The following is a 20,127-nucleotide window of genomic DNA, read 5'->3' as shown; positions in this document are numbered from 1 at the left end:
GTTTTGGGTAGGAAGCTCATAGCCCTGTATCTGTGTACATGCACAAGATTGAGATTACTGCAGTGAACCCTCTTGGCAGCCAGTGGGAGTGATGTCAAACATTTCCCTTTAACATTGCTAGGTGGGTTTCTGCAAGCATCAAATCACGTACACATTGTTGAAGTGAGATGTGGTATGTATTCTAGGTATAGAAATCATCAAAAGAACATTGAAGATTCCAGCAATGACTATTGCCAAGAATGCTGGTGTTGAAGGATCGCTAATAGTTGAGAAGATCATGCAAAGCCCACCTGATGTTGGCTATGATGCCATGCTTGGTGATTTTGTAAACATGGTAGAGAAGGGAATAATTGATCCAACAAAGGTAAATACTATTTTTTCTAACAATCCTCTATCTTGAAACACAATTAGAAGAGTATTGCATTAAATGTGTTCCACTGTTTTTTAGGTGGTAAGAACAGCCTTGATGGATGCAGCAGGCGTTGCTTCCCTTCTGTCTACAGCTGAAGCAGTAGTAACTGAAATTCCTAAAGAGGAAAAAGAACCTGCTATGGGAGGAATGGGTGGTGGCATGGGAGGTGGCATGTTCTAACTCTGGGTTCCGTGGATGTGCATCATGAACTACATGAGTGAATTGACAAGTTTGAAGTAAACGGCAGGTCCATGTGAGGGACAGGGTGGACAGTGACTGCACAAAGCTGGTGGTCGAGAATCACTGTAACATTAGTTACTGGATTTGAGTTGACGCATGTATAATTGTTTAGTCATTGTCCATGCCTACAGATAATTTATTTTGTACTTTGAATAAAGACATTTCTACATTCCTGATACTGGGTGCAAGATCATATACCAGTGCTGTGATCTAAACTTACATTGGTTGAAGCACTTGTAGTTCTGTTAAATCAGACTTTACCAGTGCTTGCTGTTGCTAGGAAATCCAGAAGCCATTGTTTGCAATACTGAATGAAAATCGTGTACAAAGCAGATAGACAAATACACAATTATGTGACAACTTTATGTAATAAAAGATTGCTCAAAGGTGTGAAATGTATTAACTTATTCAAAAACATAAGAACTTGGTTTATCAGAGGCATGGAGTCAGTTTCCTAGAAACTATTGTTTGGGCTTTGTACCCATGTGACTAAAAACACAACCCTTTCTTGCAAGAGGGTAGATGGAATAATCTTAGCATAGCAAGACATCTGCATACTTGTTCTGTTCACTTAAGTGAGGTGGTGAAAATTACAGGTTGCCTTACAGTACCAGACAATACTAGGCCTACAGGATCAGTTCTCAATTGGGAAACCGCAAATTCTTTTGTAAGTTTTTGCTTTTCAGAGCACTTTAATACAGCAATCAGAGGGACTGCCCACAGTACTATTACTTTGCCTCATATTAATCTGAATTTTCTGTAGCCTTTGATTTGTATTTCTACCTTTGTCTTAGATGCAATTGAATATATAATTCAGAATTAAAATTTCATAGCCTAACTTGGTTATGGTATCTAAAAGTGAGGTGACAAGTCTCTTGATATTTGGTGTGCAGTAGTAAAATTATAAAACTATTTTGGGATATAATTAACAGCATGGAAGTTGATGGTGCACCAACTTCAGAACTTGGGAGGAAAGACAAAAGTAACAATCCTACCTCTATCTACTTGAATTATAAAGTAAGTGCAATAATTTATAAAAACCACTCCCTTAGAGGTTTGGATAGCTTGTTCTCATAATCACAAAACATTTTATAGATTTCCTCAAGAGTTGAAAACTTTGTTCTATTAATGAAACACCTTCCCTTTGGTGGGCAGAGAAGCTTGACCATAGATTGTATCCCAAATGCAGCAGCAGCTCTTGGTCTGGAGGGGAAGGGGTGACATTAGACAATCACCCCATATCTACTACACCCCTCAGACACAGGGCTGCAGAGGAAATGAAAAGGTTTTTGCTGTTTATACCACAACCTGTGATTTTGTACATAATGTAGATCCTCTTGAAGCACTACAGTAGTGCGATACTACATTATTTACTGCTTGTTTAAATACAGCCGTTTCAGGGGCATGGTCAGCTTACTCTAAAACTTGCATATGATGTTCTTTCACTATATTTATATACTGAGAACAAACAGTCCTCAGCTACTTTTAAAGCTTGGTTTGGTTGTCTGCAACTGCAAAAATAACTTAAATATGCATTTTAAAAGACTAATAACTTAAACTTGATTCCACTAGTAAATATAAACACTGCAAAAAAATAAGGCAGAAGTGGCACAGTGCTGAGTTTTACACAAACTGGTAAGATGAGGAAGGCAATTTGGTGTAAGTTGTAGCTGCCACTCAGTTACCTATCAGCATCTCAAATTGCACTTGATTGAAGCTTCTATGTTATGTACACCTTATATGCATGTCTTGTACAGTACTATATTATACATAATCCGCAAGTGTCCCCTTTGTAATTGGAAGCCCATCAGAGAGAAGCTCCTCAAACAAGGTGTCCAGACCATTGTAACAAGAGTGGAAACAGTCTTATGTATGATGTACTTCATGAAGCATTAGCTCACGAGGTATGTTGGTTTCTGGGCCATATAACTTGGCTGCTCTTCTTTCAAATGCTGCTACCATCTGCTTCACAACTTCATCGAAGAACAGTGTGGCAAGGTGAGAGTGCAGAAGAGAGCGAAACTCAAAAGAAACCTGATAAGGGAGAGGAAGTTCCTTTTTTAAAAGTAACATACTAAACAAATAAAACGGTTGAACAATTATAGGCACACTGCAGGGTTGCCCCAGCATTTTTGCCTGCAACATCTAATTAGAAATTTCACCAACTTTCCAGGGATCCAGGAGAACTTGAGGTAGATGATTTTTGCTGATAGCACCTTGTCCATCAGCTCCCCGTTCAGTAGCTTCACATTCATACTGTATGCTAGTAGTGACATATCACATGCAAGTTAAACAGAAATGTATGTTTGAAATATGCATATTGCAGATCAGCATGCTGAAAGCTTTGAAAAACTATTCCACCAGAGCAGAGGTAACATTTTATATAACCATTGTGTGGCAATCTCTTCTTATAAGAGCTGCAACATACTCCTATGCATGTCTATTCAGAAGTAGGTCTCTTTGATCAACAGGGCTTACTCCTATGAATTACACTTACTACAACAGGAGCAGGCCTAAATGAAAGAAAAAAGATCCAGAAACTGCCCCAACAAAATCTCTATCTACATTCACATGCAAATGTGCCTAATAGTTGTACAGGTACATGCATATTACATTAAATATAAACAGTCACAGCTAGAGACATTTTGTGATGGAAATACTGTTGCTCATTATCTGTCTGAAATAGAAATTCAACATATGCTGGACTTTTAGGAATGAAAATATTCACTTGTTGAGTTGTGTGTCACAACTTCTGTGAAGGTATATGTAGTTGGCAACCTTCAGTCTCGAAAGACTATGGTATCGCGCTCTGAATGGTGGTTCTGGAACAGCGTCTAGTGTGGCTGAAAAGGCCAATTCGGGAGTGACAATCCCTTCCACACTGGGAGCAAGTGCAGTCTGTCCCTGGTCTGTCTCCCTGGCTATGGGCCTTCCTTCTTTGCCTCTTAGCCTCAGACTGTTGGCCAAGTGTTTCTTCAAACTGGGAAAGGCCATGCTGCACAGCCTGCCTCCAAGCGGGCTGCTCAGAGGACAGGGTTTCCCACTTGTTGAGGTCCACTCCTAAGGCCTTCAGATCCCTCTTGCAGATGTCCTTGTATCGCAGCTGTGGTCTACCTGTAGGGCGCTTTCCTTGCAGGAGTTCTCCATAGAGGAGATCCTTTGGGATCCGGCCATCATCCATTCTCACAACTATGTGGCTAGTGAGGAAAAAACAGGAGCACCCTACCAGGGCTCAGAAGAGCTAGCTTTGCAATGAATTGATGTCATGATGAAAATACATCTGGCTTGAATATAACCTTTATCCAGCCAGAAAGCGGTTGTCAGATTTCAATAAGCACCATTTGTATTTTACCAAGGCTTCACAAATTCAGGTAACTAGGGCAACTCAGTGTGCTGAGGGACAACCAGTACAGTAAAGCATGACAACTGCTGAAGTGATTAGAAGACTCAGGGTGTTAAGGAAAAAAATTATTCTCAAAGGTGCAGGTGTCATATGGAACACATCCCCTTACAACAAGACCTCTAGGTTTGCTTTGCTATTCTGTTTTCCCCACCAGTCTGCCAAGGAAGGAAAGAGCTACTGTTATTCCTTGTAACCATTTAGGAATGAGTAATTCAGTTTTTTTTTCTTTTCCTGTTCTCATGTATATATATATATGGCTGTTTGGAAAGCAGTAGGTTGGAGAAATAACATACAAAAGGCACTGCCAAATCCATAAATACTGGTTATTATAAAGAAAATGTATAAGGCTTTTCCAGCAGGGGAATAAAGGTACATTAAAAAAAAATTGTAGTGTTAAATATGCACATTTAAAAGACATGTTTCGAACTGTTTATTGGAGGCAGCTTGTCATGGCTTCAGAAGGCCACTTCAATGGTCTGAACAGCTTGCAAGGCTTATTCTAATACTTACTGAAAAATCCAAGGTGCATGTTCTTGGATAGCCAGGGATCCCTGGACTGAAGCGCCACACTGTTTCCAGGTGATTAAATAGTTTCCCATCTGTACATGAAGCCTAGGAGAAAGTATAACTTTTAAAATATCTGTACATAATTTAAAATCCTCAAGCTTAACTTTTTAGCAAAGTCAAAGTTAGATTTATCATTACTTATTTCAGCAAGTTGCCATTTTTCATTTTAAACCCACTTCAATACAGATGTGGGGCATTATGACTATTCTAGCTATCCAATAGATCTTTCCATTTTGTTTATAACACAGCTTTGTAAGACCATACAAATTTACCAAAGACAACCATAATTACCTTCAGGTAGCTGGTAGGGAACATTTTTAAGCTGGTTCCTTTTTACTTTCAGTCAGTTAAATGTGTTAGAAATAGCCCCAAACATTTTTTGTGCATATATCTAAAAGGCATTCAATGGAAGTTAGTATCAGAGCCAATTTAATATACCTGTCCTTTGCACATGAATGGGATATCCAAGGAAGGCATATAGCTAAACATTCCTTTAAGATGCAAAGACATACTTCAACTCAGGTAGACCCTTCACACTTGAGTGGCTGTGCATGTTACATACACATCAAAAAATATTTTTAATGACATAAGAATGGTGGGTTAACAAAGTCAGCGCTCTCATTTTGATCACTACATACAGGCATGCCCCCTTATTTTTGGGAGTTCTATTCCAGGAAACCCCCCCCCCCCATGGATAGCTAAATCGGGATGCCCCCCACCCTCCAGAGACGAGCTGTATTTCCCTCACCTCCTGAGGGGTAGTGTACCTGCAGATATGCCCCCTGTATTCTCAGAATTAGTAGTGTCTTTCCAGTCATTCCTGCTGTAACTTGAAATAACTTCTAGTTCTAGAAAGGTTATTAGTAAAACCTCTGACTACTGATGAGGTGTTCTCTATGCATAAATAAGTATAACCAGTAGTAGCTTTTAACAAGTTCATATTGGCTCTTTCAAACTCTAGCTGCAAAGCAACCATCTCTTGAAGAGCACAGATGACAAGTGTGGGGATCAAGTCCAGAGTCATGTTCAGTTACTATTTTGTTGCCTGCGACAACACAGAAACAAAAGCTGCTCTTGATCCAAGGCAGAAACTAAGACAAACATATTCAGAAGGATATCCAGAAAAGAAAAAATAGAAGACAGCTTTTATTTTTAGAAAGTGGACCAACATGTTCTGAGCAGTACAGCTTTTTCTATGTGGCATTTTTCCTTTTGCAACTCTAGAGACAGAAAATGGAGGAAGAGAACCTCTTCACAAAATGAAAAAAAACAACAAGAAAGTACTATAACATTCAAAACAAGTCAGGCCATTTTCTAATGTCTTCTACAGCCACATTGGATATTTTCCTGTCTTCAGAGTGAAGATTTTTTTCCCTCCCAGAAAAAATACAATTTGAATAGGTCTGTTAACACTATTGCTTTGACTGAAATTTAACAAGGAATCTACTGTTTTAAACAGTAACTGAAAAATAACTGGGAAAATGCAACACTTTGATAGTACAGAAAACAATATCCACAAAGGATCTGTCACTGCCATTGAAGACAACCAAAAATGAGTTTTAAGAGTACAGACAAGTTGGAAGTTCAAAGCTTGTTTCCTTATACAGCAGCTTTAGGGCCCAATCCTATCCAACTTTCCAGCACCAGTGCAACTGCAATGCAGCCCTGAGATAAGGGAACAAATGCCCATGCCTTGAGGAGGCCTCTGTAACTTTCCCTCCGCCACAGGATGCAGTTCACGCCCCATTGGCACAGTTGCACTGGCCCTAGAAAATTGGCTAGGATTGGGCCTTTAGAGATGCAAGATCTAAGTGCTTTTCTTCAATCTAGCTCTATGAATGAAGATTCTGTTTTAATTTGGCAAGGTAAAGCATGTTCAGCATGCCGAAATGATTTTCAATGCAATTTAGGTGCCTGCAGCAGTTAGAGCCTGAACAAATGAAGAAATGGTTGTGTCTTAAGACAATGATATCTGACAGCTACTCTCCACCAAGAGGTGCTCTCTCTAATAAAAGAGAACAAGATACAAGCCTGCTTTCTATATATTTAATGAAATTGGAATGAAAATGATGATTCTTGCATATACAATACAGTATCTTTGAATCCAACAGGTGATACTTGAGAAACTACTGCTTTTCCCTATACAGGTGCACCCTATTTATCCACGGATTTTTTTATCTGCAGATTTGTCTCAATGCAAATCGGGTGGGGGGAATTCAAAGTTGCACACCTTTGCCCTGTGCTGGCATCTCCAAAACACTGCAAAAAGGCTCCACCTCACACAGGCAGGGAAAGAGTCTTTGAAGAGGTTCCCCTTGCAAAGGAACAGTAAGACTCCTGGAGTGAATGAGCCAGCAAAGAGGCTGAAGAGGGGAAGGGGGCCCGAAAACCTCTGTAGCCTGAACACGTGGAACGCACGAGCGCGCGCTCTCTCTCTCTCTCACACACACACACACACACACACACACGGGCAGGTGCGGTAGTAACAGGGGGGATTGCTTTAAAAAACCCTGGGAGTGTTTGCCAAATTCCCCCTCTTCAGACTGAGATGGTGCAGGCTCTCCATGCTCCAGTCCACACAAACAAAACAGCCCAGCAAGCAAAGCATGAGATTTAGGCTACAATCTGCTCCACACTTTCCTGAGAGTATGTCCCATTGACTAGAATGGAACTTCTGAGTAGGCAGGCATAGGACTGGGCTCTCAGGCTACAATCCAATCCACACTTTCCTGGGAGTTAAGCCCCACTGACTAGAATGGGACTTACTTCTGAGTAGGCAGGCATAGGACTGGACTCTTAAAAGCTCAGCATCCCACCTGTGAAAGAAGAAGGATAGCTGGCAACAGGGAGGGCTAAGTACATAGCAGAGGAGGGGGAGGCAACTGAGAACCTCTGCCTTAGTTTCCTTCCATCCCCAAGTGTCAGGCAGCAGTACATTTGCTTCACTCTATGCAATTTAGCACAATGAGATTTTTCTTAATTGAGGCGAGGCAGGTCAGGGAACAGAACTCATGCACATAAGTAGGCTCCACCTGTAGTTGGGGTTCTGCAGGATTTCATTCTGTCCCCATTTTTAACATCTACATGAAACTGATGGGAGAGGTCATCTAGTGATTTGGGCTGGTGTCATCAATACATGGGTATCACTCAGTTCTACTTCTCATTCTAGGCATCTAAGCCTAGGGAAGCAACAGAAACCCTGCACTAAATGGAACGAAATAACTGCATACATCGAGCATGCATTTGGAATTTCATTTCCAAAGTTTTCTTTCAATAAATATGCAGAACAATATTAACAATTCTTCAATTAACATTCAGTTCTACATACAAAGACCCAAGGCCCAAATCCTAACCAACTTTCCAGCACTGGCATAGCAAAGCAAATGGGATGTGTGATGCATCCTGCAGTTAGGTGGCTCTCACTGAGGCCTCCTCAAATTAAGGGAATATTTGTTCTCCCTTATGTCAGTGCTGGAAAGTGGGTTTGGACCCTAAGACTTAGAACAGCATTTAGAGCAATATGGCTCTGACAATAAATTCTTACATTCTATACTGTAATGATAGAAGAGGTATAAATAGGTATGCAATGTAAATACACAAACATAAGTATTACCTTAACCAGATGTGGTCTTACTAGCGTAACTACTGAAGTGTATTTCTCCATCACAGGAGGAAATCCTACTTCTATGTGTGCTTTGCAGTATCCAGAACGCTTGGATAACACATCTGACTTTTTGCACCAGGGAACAAAGTCCTTGTACTCACTCACAACAGCTACCACATCATACATTTCTTGCATAGAATACCTAGTTAAAAGCAAATGAAAGTTAGTGTTACAAGAGGTACTCCCCTATACTTAAATGTTTCAGTTGTAAAGGTGGCTTTAGAGAATACTGCTAATGAAAGCTCTGCCACTGGCATCTGATTTCTTGGAAAAAAGTCAAAAGCCCAATTAAAGATACTAATGTTATCTACATCTCCTGTTTATGAAAACCACAGCATAATCCTAACTTGCGCTGGAACAGGGAGGCTGGCAGGCCTGCCCCGTATCCAGCATGAGTTTCGGGCTGCAAGCAGATCAGCCTGGGGCAAGGGGAAACCCCAGGGAGAACCACAGCACCCTAATGGGTATACTTAAAACTGCGCGACCTCTTGAGTCTTGGCCTCACTCCTTGTTCTCCCGCCACCCGCCCATGGTTCTCCCGTCCACCACCAGTTTTCCCCGCCCTGAAACACCTCCTCCCCACCCTCCCTGCAGACTCCCATGCCAGCCTAGCTCAGCCAACACTAACTTCCCAGGTGTTGGCACAGCAGAGGCTGGATGCCACCCCCTTGGGCCAGCACACATCTCTGCGCTGGCCCTGCTGATACCCAAGGAGGCACAAACATGCTTTATGGCCCATTTGTGAACCTAACAGGCCAGTACAAGGGACCAGCACCGGCCAAGCACACCATTACGATTGCACTCCCAGTTGTTCACACCATTCCTACATACCCTTTTTCAAGCAGAACTTGGTCCAACAAAAGTTACTTATTTTACACATTTTACTTTCTGAGGCTATTGAAGACACATACAGGGCCCAATCCTATCCAACTTCCCAGAGCTGGTGCAGCCTTGCCAATGAGACATTTGCTGCATTCTATGATGAGGGGGCAGTCATAGAGGCCTCCTCAAGATAAGGGAATGTTTGTTCCCTTACCTCAGCGCTGCATTGTGGCTACTGGTGCTAGAAAGATGGATAGGCCCTCAATTTGGCTCTGAATCCTGTAAGAGTCAAAATTTGAGGAAGATTCAGGCTTGTCTTGATGTGATAGGCATGAGTAATTCAGGGTTCTGTCATTTTGAATCAAATTGGTTTCACAAAAATGTAATCATACTGCCACTAAAACTCTATAGGAAACAATACAAAACTACACAAAATCAAAGCATTTTGAGTTTTTTTTCTTTCAAAAGCAGCCCACCCTGCCATATCAGAACATGATTTGAAATTATTTGCTTGAATGCATGGAACTAATCCTGCAGTTCTCTGGATCCTGATCTGAGCCATCACAAACATGTTTTAGAACAGTGGTTCCCAAACTGTGGTTGGGGTCCACCGGTGGGTAACAACCTGATTTTTGGTGGGTTGTGAAACTGACAAGCTGATAGCTAACAAGGAAAATTTATTGAGCCCTATGAAAACCAGAACAAAGCAGCACATGCACATTCACTTGCAAGTTGGCAACCGTGCCTTGGTCCACTTCAAAGGGAAAGTTGATGAGAATACAAGGCCACCAGAACAGTCCTCATATGATGAACACAGGCCCCAACGAAGTCTCGAGGGGTAAGCCCTCCCAGCTGACAAGGAAAATGTATTCAGCCCTATAGAAAGTGAAACTAAGTGGCATGTGTGCATTTACTCAAGAGTAGGCAAGCATGCCTTGCTCTTATCAAAGACCAGGCAAAGGGGAACACAAGGCCACCACAGTGATCCAATCCTGATGAAGATGGAGTTCAACAACTCCAGGTGCCTGCTCCCCCCTCAAAAAAAAAACTTGGTAAAAAGGCTAGAAACAGAAACTTGAACTTGAGGTAAAGTGAAACTTTATTTTTAGTCTCATAAAGCTAGGTGGGTCTCAACAGACTGACATTTATAAAGTAGGTCCTGGTGCGAAAAAGTTTGGGAACCACTGTTTTAGAGAATTTAAGAAGTTATCTTCCCCATTAACCCAACTTTAAAAAGTGATTTGACTCCAAGAGATTACTGACTTCTCTCTTTTTATTTTTAAACTTCAAAACATTTTAAAATCATGACTACTGAAAATTCAGATTTATGACTGTACAACTCTGGAAATCAGTAACACAGAAAAGCAAGCTTCAGCAAGTTAATGGCGATAACCTATTTGCATCTGGTAATTCTTTCATTGCAAGCACAACTACTAATGTTTCTGAATTTGAAACAGTTTCCTCTTAACTTTAGGCAAGGAAGCATTAGTGTTTCCATTTTGTTTGTCTCTTGATTTTCACAACTCACTCAATTGCAGGATCTAATTTTCCCAGACTAATCACTAAACTTGCAAGTAATCCCACTGTCTTCAAGGACTATGCTGAGCCTAGAGTCAGGTCTTTGTTTCTGCTGGGCGGAAATTCTTAACACAGATGTACAGCAGTCTGGAAAAGAAATAGGTGGTAAGTTAACTTGCCACCCATTAAAAATAAAGTCCTTCTACCATTCACGCAGAAGTGGTCTATTAACTATCTTCATCTAGGTTAAAAAAAAAAAGTAAGAACACCAGACATGGGTTTAGCAAATTCAAACTGCTGAAGTCACACAGATCGAAGATATTCACAGCAAAAAAAATCTATTTTTATAGTACACCTCTCTTGCCCACCTAATTTTTCTGAGTTACATGACTATTCCTATGGTATATTTACTAGTATGCCAAAAAGTACCACTGTACATTTAAGGTAAACACACTGTTCTCCTTCTACCAAAGTTGTATGGTATATCAGTCCTACCTAAATTAGGCAATACAATAATCTCAACAAAAGAACATGCAGCAGAGAAACATTGGATGGGATGTAACCATCTGCCTATTACACTTATGAGACAAATCAAGATTTGGGAACCCCATGTTTGTTTTGTAATGTACAATTCCATCCTAAAAAGTAATTCCCACTGAACTCTGCTTGAATTCTTCATAGACACTGTTAGGATCGGACTGTAAAGTTCAAATAACAAGAAAGTAGACAAATCGGTTTTAAGGAAACACTGAGTAATACTAGCAGAAACTGAGAAACTGGTTATGTATCTAAAATTTCTATTCAGGTTTGACCACATAAACAAAGTCATGCATTTTTATAAACCGTTATTCTGTTTCTCAGTTTTATACAAACCCTATAATCCTCCTTTCTGAGTATTCTTTTCTTTTATTCACCAATGGTGCAGTAATGTTGAAGAAAGTTCTTCTTGAAAAGACACACTGTGTTCCAGGGACTTGTAATAGAGGGACTTTGCTCAACAAAATTTCCCAGGAAGTCACATGCCTGTAATTATTGAAACATTTTTAGAATAGATTTCTGGTTTAAAAAGCAACATTATAAATGTATACAAATAATAAATAAAATAAAATAGTAAAACAAAAATAATCTTAGCTTGCAAGTTCAAGATAAGGTCAACTTTTGGTGCCTTTGAAGAAACTAAATATATCCCAGTCATGTGAAAGAATCTGGCAACAGTACAATACAAAGGCCTTCCCCCCTTAAGATTTGGCTGCAAGTTAGTTGGAGGCCACATGCTACACTATGCTCATGCATACTTGCAGAACAGCATTTCCTGCCAAAGCAGCAAGTTTCACTAATCATTTGACCCTTTCTGCTACAGAAACAGGAAAACTGCTTGAGCTCAAGGATACTCAAAAGAATACAAAGGGTTTTACTCTTAAGCACTCACCTGGCACCTCTACAGAAACATTAAGGCACAATCCAATAAATGTATGTTTAGTATTTCAGACACCTATTATCTATTTATAATTACAGTATTTCTTTTTCACACTGAAGGATCTTGCTCTTGCACCCAGATGTAAATGTGGCCAATGGGGCTTCACCCAATACTCACTGTCTTTACATCTAGCCTGTATCAACCCTGCTGCAACTGTAATTACTGTGGCATACAGGGGCAATACACACCTGGCACTTCCTTAGTCAGCTAGCAAGCTAAGCAGTGCAGTCTAGGAAGGTCCTCTGATGATTTTTTCTATGACAAATATCCCAAGGGATGGAACATTTTAAACTGCCACATACTCCCACAGATCCACATTAGTACAAGTGTATTTTGTTTCAATGCTACCGTGAATTCTATTTGGGGATCTAGATTTTCAAATTTCAGCCTATGAGGCACAACATTGTGGCACAAGCAATCCCAGGTTAATGCCACTTCTGAAGAAAAAAAAAATCAGGAGATAGAGGTTCCTTTCCCCAATTTTAAAATGCCTTGTACCAGAGCCATTATTTTGTCCAGAACATACACACTAGGACAGACATTTTACTATCTGGATTCATTTCTGGCAACATTATTATTTCCTAAAGTGATTTTTAAAATCATTTAAAAATGCTTAGTGTTTCCTAACTTTAAAATCGTTTTTTTCAAACAATTGTTCTATTCAGATTTCACTACAGACACCTTCTGCTTAACTTGCTAACAAAACACCTACATTATCAGACAGTACAAGTTTAGTAAAGTTATCTTAACATGTAAACCAAACAGTGAAGGTTGAATTGACTGCAGGGGAGTAAAGTGGTTTTACTTGTAACTAGCAAACTCTGCTGAGATAATTGGTATTTCTCTTAACCATGCTGTTTAGGAATCAACAAGAATGTAGGTAATATCACCAGTTTCATTTCCAAAAGCTGGAGACAAGAAAATTAATTTGAAAATTGAGACTCTTCCATAAAGAGTTACAAAAGTTTTCATGGAAATCAAAACCTCAAACTAATATTTTCAGCTACAAAACTCTAACATTAATGTTTAATCTATTATAGATCAATCAGAACTGTAATGGTAGAACCAGACAGTCACAAGGAACAGAAGTTAAAAGTGGACTTGACCTTCACAGGTTAGCAAGCATAGTTTTACATAATGTACTAAGGGGATTAATTTTCCCGACCAATGGTAAGTGTAGCAATCTCTGAATCACATCTCAGGACTAAAATCATAGTTGTAAATGAATGATTTTGCCTTAATTCTCTGAAAAAGAATTGCCACATCTCTCTCTCTGTCTCACACACACACACAGGAAAATTGCTATTTTCTATCTCTCATTCTAGTTAATGATTCCTAGGGAAACCCAGAAGTGTTGCTTGAAGGCAGTTTTGGAATGGGTAAGGGCAGGCAGACAAACTGAGGCTGAATCCTCAGCTTGTTTGCCCTTATCCATCCACAGGTAGTGCCACAGGTCAAGAAATTTAACCTGTTTTTAGACAGAGTTGCACCTGCTGGAAGAGCAAATGTGCTATCTAGGAGTACAATATTCTAGGACAAGGTCCTGAGCCTGGGTGCCCAAGTGGCAGCAACTGCCAAGAATGTCTTCTATAATCTTTCGTTGGTTCATCAGCTGACAGCTATGTTTGAAGAGTCAGTATTTGAAATAGAAAAAGTGACAAGATGTACTGTTTACAGTACCAATCTACTGTTTATAGTACCAATTTACTGGACCAAATTTACTATTGCACACATTTGAAAGACACAATTTTCGTTGGCAACACTACTGGGGAAATGCTAGATCTTCATACATGGGCAAATTTTTATTCAAGTCACACAGCCCAATCTAACTCCTCCCACCGCCAATGCAGCTGAGCCACTGGAGCATGCCCTGCATCCTGCTGGGGGGGGGCAGTCCTGGATGTCTCCTCCAGGCAAGGAAACATTTGTTCTCTTGTCCAGGGGTAAGTCACTGCTGCCACAAATGGTCTACTTAGACCTGTGCCAGCAATTTTGCTGGTGCAAGTCTGAGTGGACTCAGGAAGGCAGATCAAGACTAGGAAGGGGGATAGAATACCAGCGGAGCTACTGCTGCTGCTCCCTTCCTGGCCTCAACACACACCCCTCCCTGCTCCGGTTTCTGTCCCGTTCCCCCTCCTCACCCGTTTCTACTAGCATCCACTCACTCCCCCCTCTCCTGTGCCAACACTGGGACTTCTCTGGAGGCTACTGTTACATGGCCACTCAATATTTGTGGTGGTGGCCTGGCTGCCTGGAATGGTGGGTTGCCTTTTGTGACATCCACAAACCACCAATTTCCCAGAACACGTTCCAACGGTGCAGCAGGCCCAAGAATTGGGCCCACAGTGAGATGGTAAAGTCACCACATTTGATCTTTAAAATTTCAAATGTCAATTTCAAAGTCACCACTGAAAATAATGCAGTTACACATTGCATTTTTGAAACTGCAAATGATTTAAAATGATTACATCTCATAATTGCACTATAAAGAACAAGCATTCTGGTTATTACTGCTTTATCAGCAAGCTTAGCATACCAGCTCTGCTACCAAAGAGATTATCAGACATTTAATAAAGGATTATCAGACATTTAATGAAAGATAGTACATACACCATTAAGAGATATAATGGCAGATTCCTTCAGTTACAAGAAGTGGAATGTATTAGCCAAACCAATATTGTACAGAAAGGGAAGAGCTAAGATAACAAACCCAATTAGCTATGTGCCTTATATCTCAAGTGTCTGTTATGGAAAGTGAATGCCATCAGATGACGATTCTATGATGCTGGGTTTGTCTTATTCTAGTTTCTAAAAAAACAGATGTGACTATTCTGAAAGAAAACACATTGGCTGCAATTCACTTATGCGCATAGGCAAGAACAACATACAATAATAGATTTCTAGAAAAGTTTTTACTGCAGTAGTTCCAATTACTGAAGGGACAAGTCACCATTCAATTGAATGCACAGGCAATACATAGCGTAATGGAAACAAGGAAAATACTAGGTAGCATTCAGAGTTACTCTTCCTTTGAAGCAAGCTAATGTGGATGCTACTCATTAGCTGCATACACCGTTCTCATTTGTATACATAATATCTTCTTTTAACTGCAGGCATTGTTAATAAATATTCAAATAGGTCTTGAAATCAGAATTTCTCTATCATCCATGCATCACCCAAATTCTGAATACAATTATTTGATGTTAATTTCACTTATTTCCAATGGTTCTTACTTGCACACAGTAAGTTTAGGAACATTATTTTTACTAGAAAGTTTTAGGAACACAAACACAGGCAGCAAACGGGTTATCTGTACAATCCTTCGGTAATCACATCTATTTCTTCTCCTCCTCTCCTGTCATGCTCACTCTTACTTGCATACCTTGGCCAAACGGGGGTGGGCTGAATGGGGGGGGGATATAGGAGACACATATAGACCTATTCTGACATGAGGGACCATCTGTGAGTCATTGTGTACATCTTGGGAGCAAGAAGGGTGAGAAGGGGGCTCTGTTACAGTCTATAGCAGTGTTCTTCAACCTTCAGGTCATGACACCAATGGGGTCGCAAAGCCTCAGTTGTGGGGTCATTGCAGGAACAAAAAATATTGAAGACCCCCTAGACTACAGCATCAGCAGATACAGAGAGAGGCATCTGATGTGTACTCCTTCAGGTGCCAAGAAATTGTGTCCCAGCCCTGCTGTGGTTCTTAGCAGTTGTGCTAAAATGGCTTTCACCAGTGCCAGGCTTCATGGTAACTTATTCTGCTCTTTCTAATAAGAATATTTGGTTACAGTGAACAGTGCTAGAAGGGTGGAATGGGGCAGGGAGTGGGTAGCAGTGGGGTGGGTAGATATGGTCCAGGGAGGAGGTAGGATTGATGATGGGTCCCCAGTTTCATATTTGTTTATTGGAGGCATGGCATGGAAAAGATTGAAGACCACTGGATTCTATAGGGACCCTTCTGCACTTTCTACTTGGAAAAAGTTCCTAAATCTGTTACCAGAAATCTGTAACTACAGTATAGTACACTCCAGGATCAGAGACCAGGTAACAACCAATACTATCCCTTAATATCATTGTTCTCAAATCTCCCTACTTTATGTACTATGACCTCCTGAAAATAATAATCCTGCAAGATAAGTTTCTTATACCCTGAAATTGTTTCATTGACACACATTTTTCTTAATGCAGAGGGATGTACCCCAATTTTTCATGGAGCATGGCTCCATTGTTGAAAATATCTTCTGCAAGCAGAAAAAGCATCACACTCATACCAATTTCTAAAAGGATGCCTTGCAGGAGTACAATGCTCCTTCCTTTTAAAAAAGAGGTTTCTGACAACAGAACTTTGCTCCATGCAGTCTTGAGATAAAACTCACAAGATGCATGGTAACCCTCCTGGAAGGGAGAAACAGTGGGGGGGGGGGGGTGAGATAGCATCTTGAAACAGGTGGAGCTTTCTTCACCATGCTTGAATGGGTTCAAGGTCTTCAGGCAGAAGATCTTCACACACTGAATATGGGGAAAACTTCTCCAACACTTGCCCCATCATCCAAACCTGATATGGGGGAAACTGCTGATTTTGTTCTAACAGTATGTTTCTGCATGTGGTTTTAGACAATTTGGAGATGCCTTCTTTTGTGTCCTTTTCCAATGTCCCAGCCAATAGTAGCAGGCTACTTTGATATCTTTATGTTCTGCCATGGTTGAGGCACACAGGTTCATATCAGAATTTGTTTAGAAGGTCAACTCAAACTCCAGAAGTTGAGCAATGCTGCCTTAAAAAGTCTGCTAGCACACAAGTCAGAGTCAAAGATTTATGATGTATGCAGAAATATTGTTACTTGTGAAGGCCGATGCCATCGCCCATTTACTTCAGACATACCCACAAGTGGAATCTAAGTGAGACACTTAGTAGCCAGGACCCACAGTAGTCATCTAAATTATAGTAATCAAAACTAATTTCTTGGGGCTTTCAGTGTGGGAAAGGTATTAAAAATTTATATGTACATCAAGTTCTGATGACAATGATCTGCACAAGAAAAAAAACATCCTATTTGGAAGTGATCTTTAGAAACACGATAGTCAGTACTAACAGCTAAGTGATACATTCTTTTGAAGGGCACTGTATCTAGACTGACTCTTAACATACTATTAAGATTAATATTTAGGCTTTAACCTAACTATAGCAATTATGTTTCAGTTTTTATTTTAAGAAGCAACTGTGGTAAATGAATCACAACTCAAGGAAAAAATATTTAAAATATTAAGATTTATATACCACTTTTCACCAAGAAATTTCATAAAGCAGTTTACAGAGAAAATCAGTTGCTTTCATAGTGCGCGCTCTGACTTTCACTCTTCAATTGGTTGAAAACATTCCCCTTGATCCAAAAACAAGTGTACTAAACTGGAGAAAATCACTTGTTGTGATGCAAACACTGTATATTGCCTTTACTTACCATAAGGCTCTGTGGACCAGTTCACAGAAAGCATAGGATCATAGTAAGCCCAATCACTTCTGCTGACACCACTCAAGCCAGTGGGATCCCCTCCACTAAGTCAGAGGAAAGAACTGGGCTCAAAGGCTACCCACCATGTGGTGCATGCAGCCTTGAAGACCAGTTCCCCCCCCCCACCAATACTCCTTTTACTCCTGAAGGAAGGCATGAGAATACTGTATGCAAGAGCATAACTAATCTGTAGAATTTGGTGCCATGAGATGTGGTGAGAGTTGGATGGCTTTAAAAAGGAGACTAGACAAATTCATAGGGAACAAATTATTGATATCTACTAGTTATGATGGCTATGCACTACTTTCAGGTTTTCAGCAGGAGTATGCCTCCAAATGCCAATTACAGAGAAGCAATGCCTTTCTCTCTGAAACTCTTTTTGTAGGCTTCCTGGAGACAGTTGCCAGGGCACTGTGGGAACCTGGATGCCAGACTAGATGGGCCTCTCACTTGACCCAGCAGTGCTTTTCTCATGTTTTTTACATAACTGTGATCGCTAGCAAGACAGAAAAGCAGAATTTTAAAAAATTATTTTTAACATTTTTATAAAGTACTGCCCTTTCTCCAAGGAGCTCAAGGCGGTGCATATGGTTCCTTCCCGACTTCTGTCCTCATAACAACCCTGTAAGGTAGACAAGACTGAGAGAGAGCCCAAGGTCACCCAGAAAGCTTCACAGCTGAGCAGGGATTTGAACCTAGATCTTCCAGGTTCAACTCCTGAACCACTATAAAATCCTGGCTGTATAAACTAAACAATACCACAACAAATCAGGATTGTCTGCTCAGCTATTGTTTTTCTGAACTCAGGAAGCTACAGACACTAAATGCTGCAAAAGATTTTGAGTCAACAGTCCAGTGCTTTGTACAGTAAGAAGTCCTAAACAGAAGTCTAAGAATGTTACAGCTAGGCAACCGTATCAGACTGTTGTAACAAAAACAATATTTTTTTTACCTGCCTAAGTATGTTATAAAAACAAGATGCTTTTGCAGTTTCTCCCTTAACATTTATAGTTACAACAATGCATTAGATACCTAAAAATAACTTTTAAGGTCATTATGAACATTAGGGTTCCAAGGTATTTGGCTGTCTTACAAGTAATCATGGGGGTGCCTTTGGATAGCGTTTTTTTTTTTTTAGCGTTTACCTTGCTCAGACTACATTTGGCAAGCAAACAACTCATCTAGTGTTGGCTTTACTAGCAAGATCTTTCCAGATCAAGAACCTAGTTCAGTGGTTCCCAACCTGGGGTACATGTACCCCCAGGGGAATTTGCCAGGCCCTTCAGGGGTACTTGAAAAAATAATTGAATATTGGTGGAAAAAGGCAGGTCTGTATTAGAATGCCTTGCAGGGCTGGCAAGGCAGGAAGGAAGGCAGCTTGCTGGCTGTGAATGCCCCAGCAACTGCTAGTTTCTGGTCATCAAACTGTGTCTTATCAGATATTGCTCAGGAGCCGAAAACATAAATCTGAAATAACAGCAACTATATAAATGCAAGCATTTTGCTAGTATGAGGGTATAATTTATGGAAATGGGCTGCCAAGGGGACGGCACCAGGAGGCAGGTTGTGTCTGTTGTGCTTCCTGGGGTGTTTGATGGGCCGCTGTCAGATACAGGAAGCTGGACTAGATGGGCCTATGGCCTGATCCAGCGGGGCTGTTCTTATGTAAGGGGTATGCAAGTGAAAAAATGTTGGAAACCACTGGCTGGTTGGACCAAGTTCACCAGGGACCATCCAACCATGGTGGTATTAATAAAGTAAGGACATAAGAAGGGCCCTGCTGGATCAGGCCAAGGGCCCACCTAGTCCAACTTCCTGCATCTCACAGTGGCCCACGGGGGGGGGCACACAACACAGCTGCAACCTGGTGCCCTCCCTGGCACCTGGCCTTCTGAGGTAGCCCACTTCTAATACCAGGAGGCTGCACACACCCACCACAGCTTTTCCTCCAGAACTCCCCTCTTAAAGGCACCCAGGCGAGATGCCACCACCGCTTCCTGTGGCAGGAAGTTCCACAGACTAACCACCCGCTGGGCGTGTCCCCCAGTTCACAACGCTACAGGGCGAAAAGTCCTTCCCCAGAAGGGATGCTCCTCTTGCCAGGAGGGAACTGCTGCCTGCCGCCCAGCTGCTGAAGAAGGCAAGCGGAGGGGACACCCAAACAAAGCACAGGCATGGAGGGGCGCCCCTCCCCCTTTGGCGCCAGGCTGGGAGCCGCTCCATCAACCCTTCCTCTTCCTGAACGGCTCCCTGGAGACTGGGGGGGCCCTCTCAGAGGCTGTCACCCCTCCCCCACCGAGGAAGAGGGGGCGGGGCCTCTCTCACCCAAGCCCCTCCCTCCGTACCTGAGGGCTGCCCTGCGCGGCACCACCGCCAGCCTCTCCACCAGCGCCTTCCCAACGGCCCGGCCGCTCCGCGCCATGTTCGACCCGCCGCAGCTACTTAGGTCTCCCTCGCCGCCCCCATCCCACTGTCTCGCCCTCGCTCCGGCGCCTCCTCAACGGCTTG

General features: G+C 41.5%; 2 protein-coding genes across 3 annotated transcripts in view; one reads left to right on the top strand and one right to left on the bottom strand.

Moving 5' to 3' along the window:
• Positions 1-1,047, top strand: part of HSPD1 (heat shock protein family D (Hsp60) member 1) — a 13,737-nt gene extending 12,690 nt beyond the window's left edge. Inside the window, exons 11-12 of the mRNA XM_066616706.1 lie at positions 186-364; positions 449-1,047. Of these exons, the coding sequence (XP_066472803.1) occupies positions 186-364; positions 449-592 (323 nt within the window). The 3' untranslated portion in view covers positions 593-1,047. The remainder of the gene's footprint in view (positions 1-185; positions 365-448) is intronic.
• COQ10B (coenzyme Q10B) overlaps positions 1-20,127 on the bottom strand; it is a 25,428-nt gene extending 5,301 nt beyond the window's left edge. Inside the window, exons 1-5 of one of the 2 annotated variants that reach the window (XM_066616827.1) lie at positions 19,965-20,123; positions 11,500-11,649; positions 8,236-8,428; positions 4,566-4,667; positions 768-2,686 (exon numbers count right to left, since the gene is read on the bottom strand). In XM_066616827.1, the coding sequence (XP_066472924.1) occupies positions 2,519-2,686; positions 4,566-4,667; positions 8,236-8,428; positions 11,500-11,649; positions 19,965-20,041 (690 nt within the window). In that variant the 5' untranslated portion in view covers positions 20,042-20,123 and the 3' untranslated portion in view covers positions 768-2,518. Of the gene's footprint in view, positions 1-767; positions 2,687-4,565; positions 4,668-8,235; positions 8,429-11,499; positions 11,650-19,964 lie in introns of those variants that run through there. The other variant, XM_066616907.1, reaches the window with a different exon arrangement.

The sequence above is a fragment of the Tiliqua scincoides genome, chromosome 1, assembly GCF_035046505.1.
Source record: "Tiliqua scincoides isolate rTilSci1 chromosome 1, rTilSci1.hap2, whole genome shotgun sequence".
Lineage (NCBI taxonomy): Eukaryota > Metazoa > Chordata > Lepidosauria > Squamata > Scincidae > Tiliqua > Tiliqua scincoides.
Note: the sequence above shows the minus strand (reverse complement) of the source record. Positions and strands in the feature narration are given on the sequence as shown.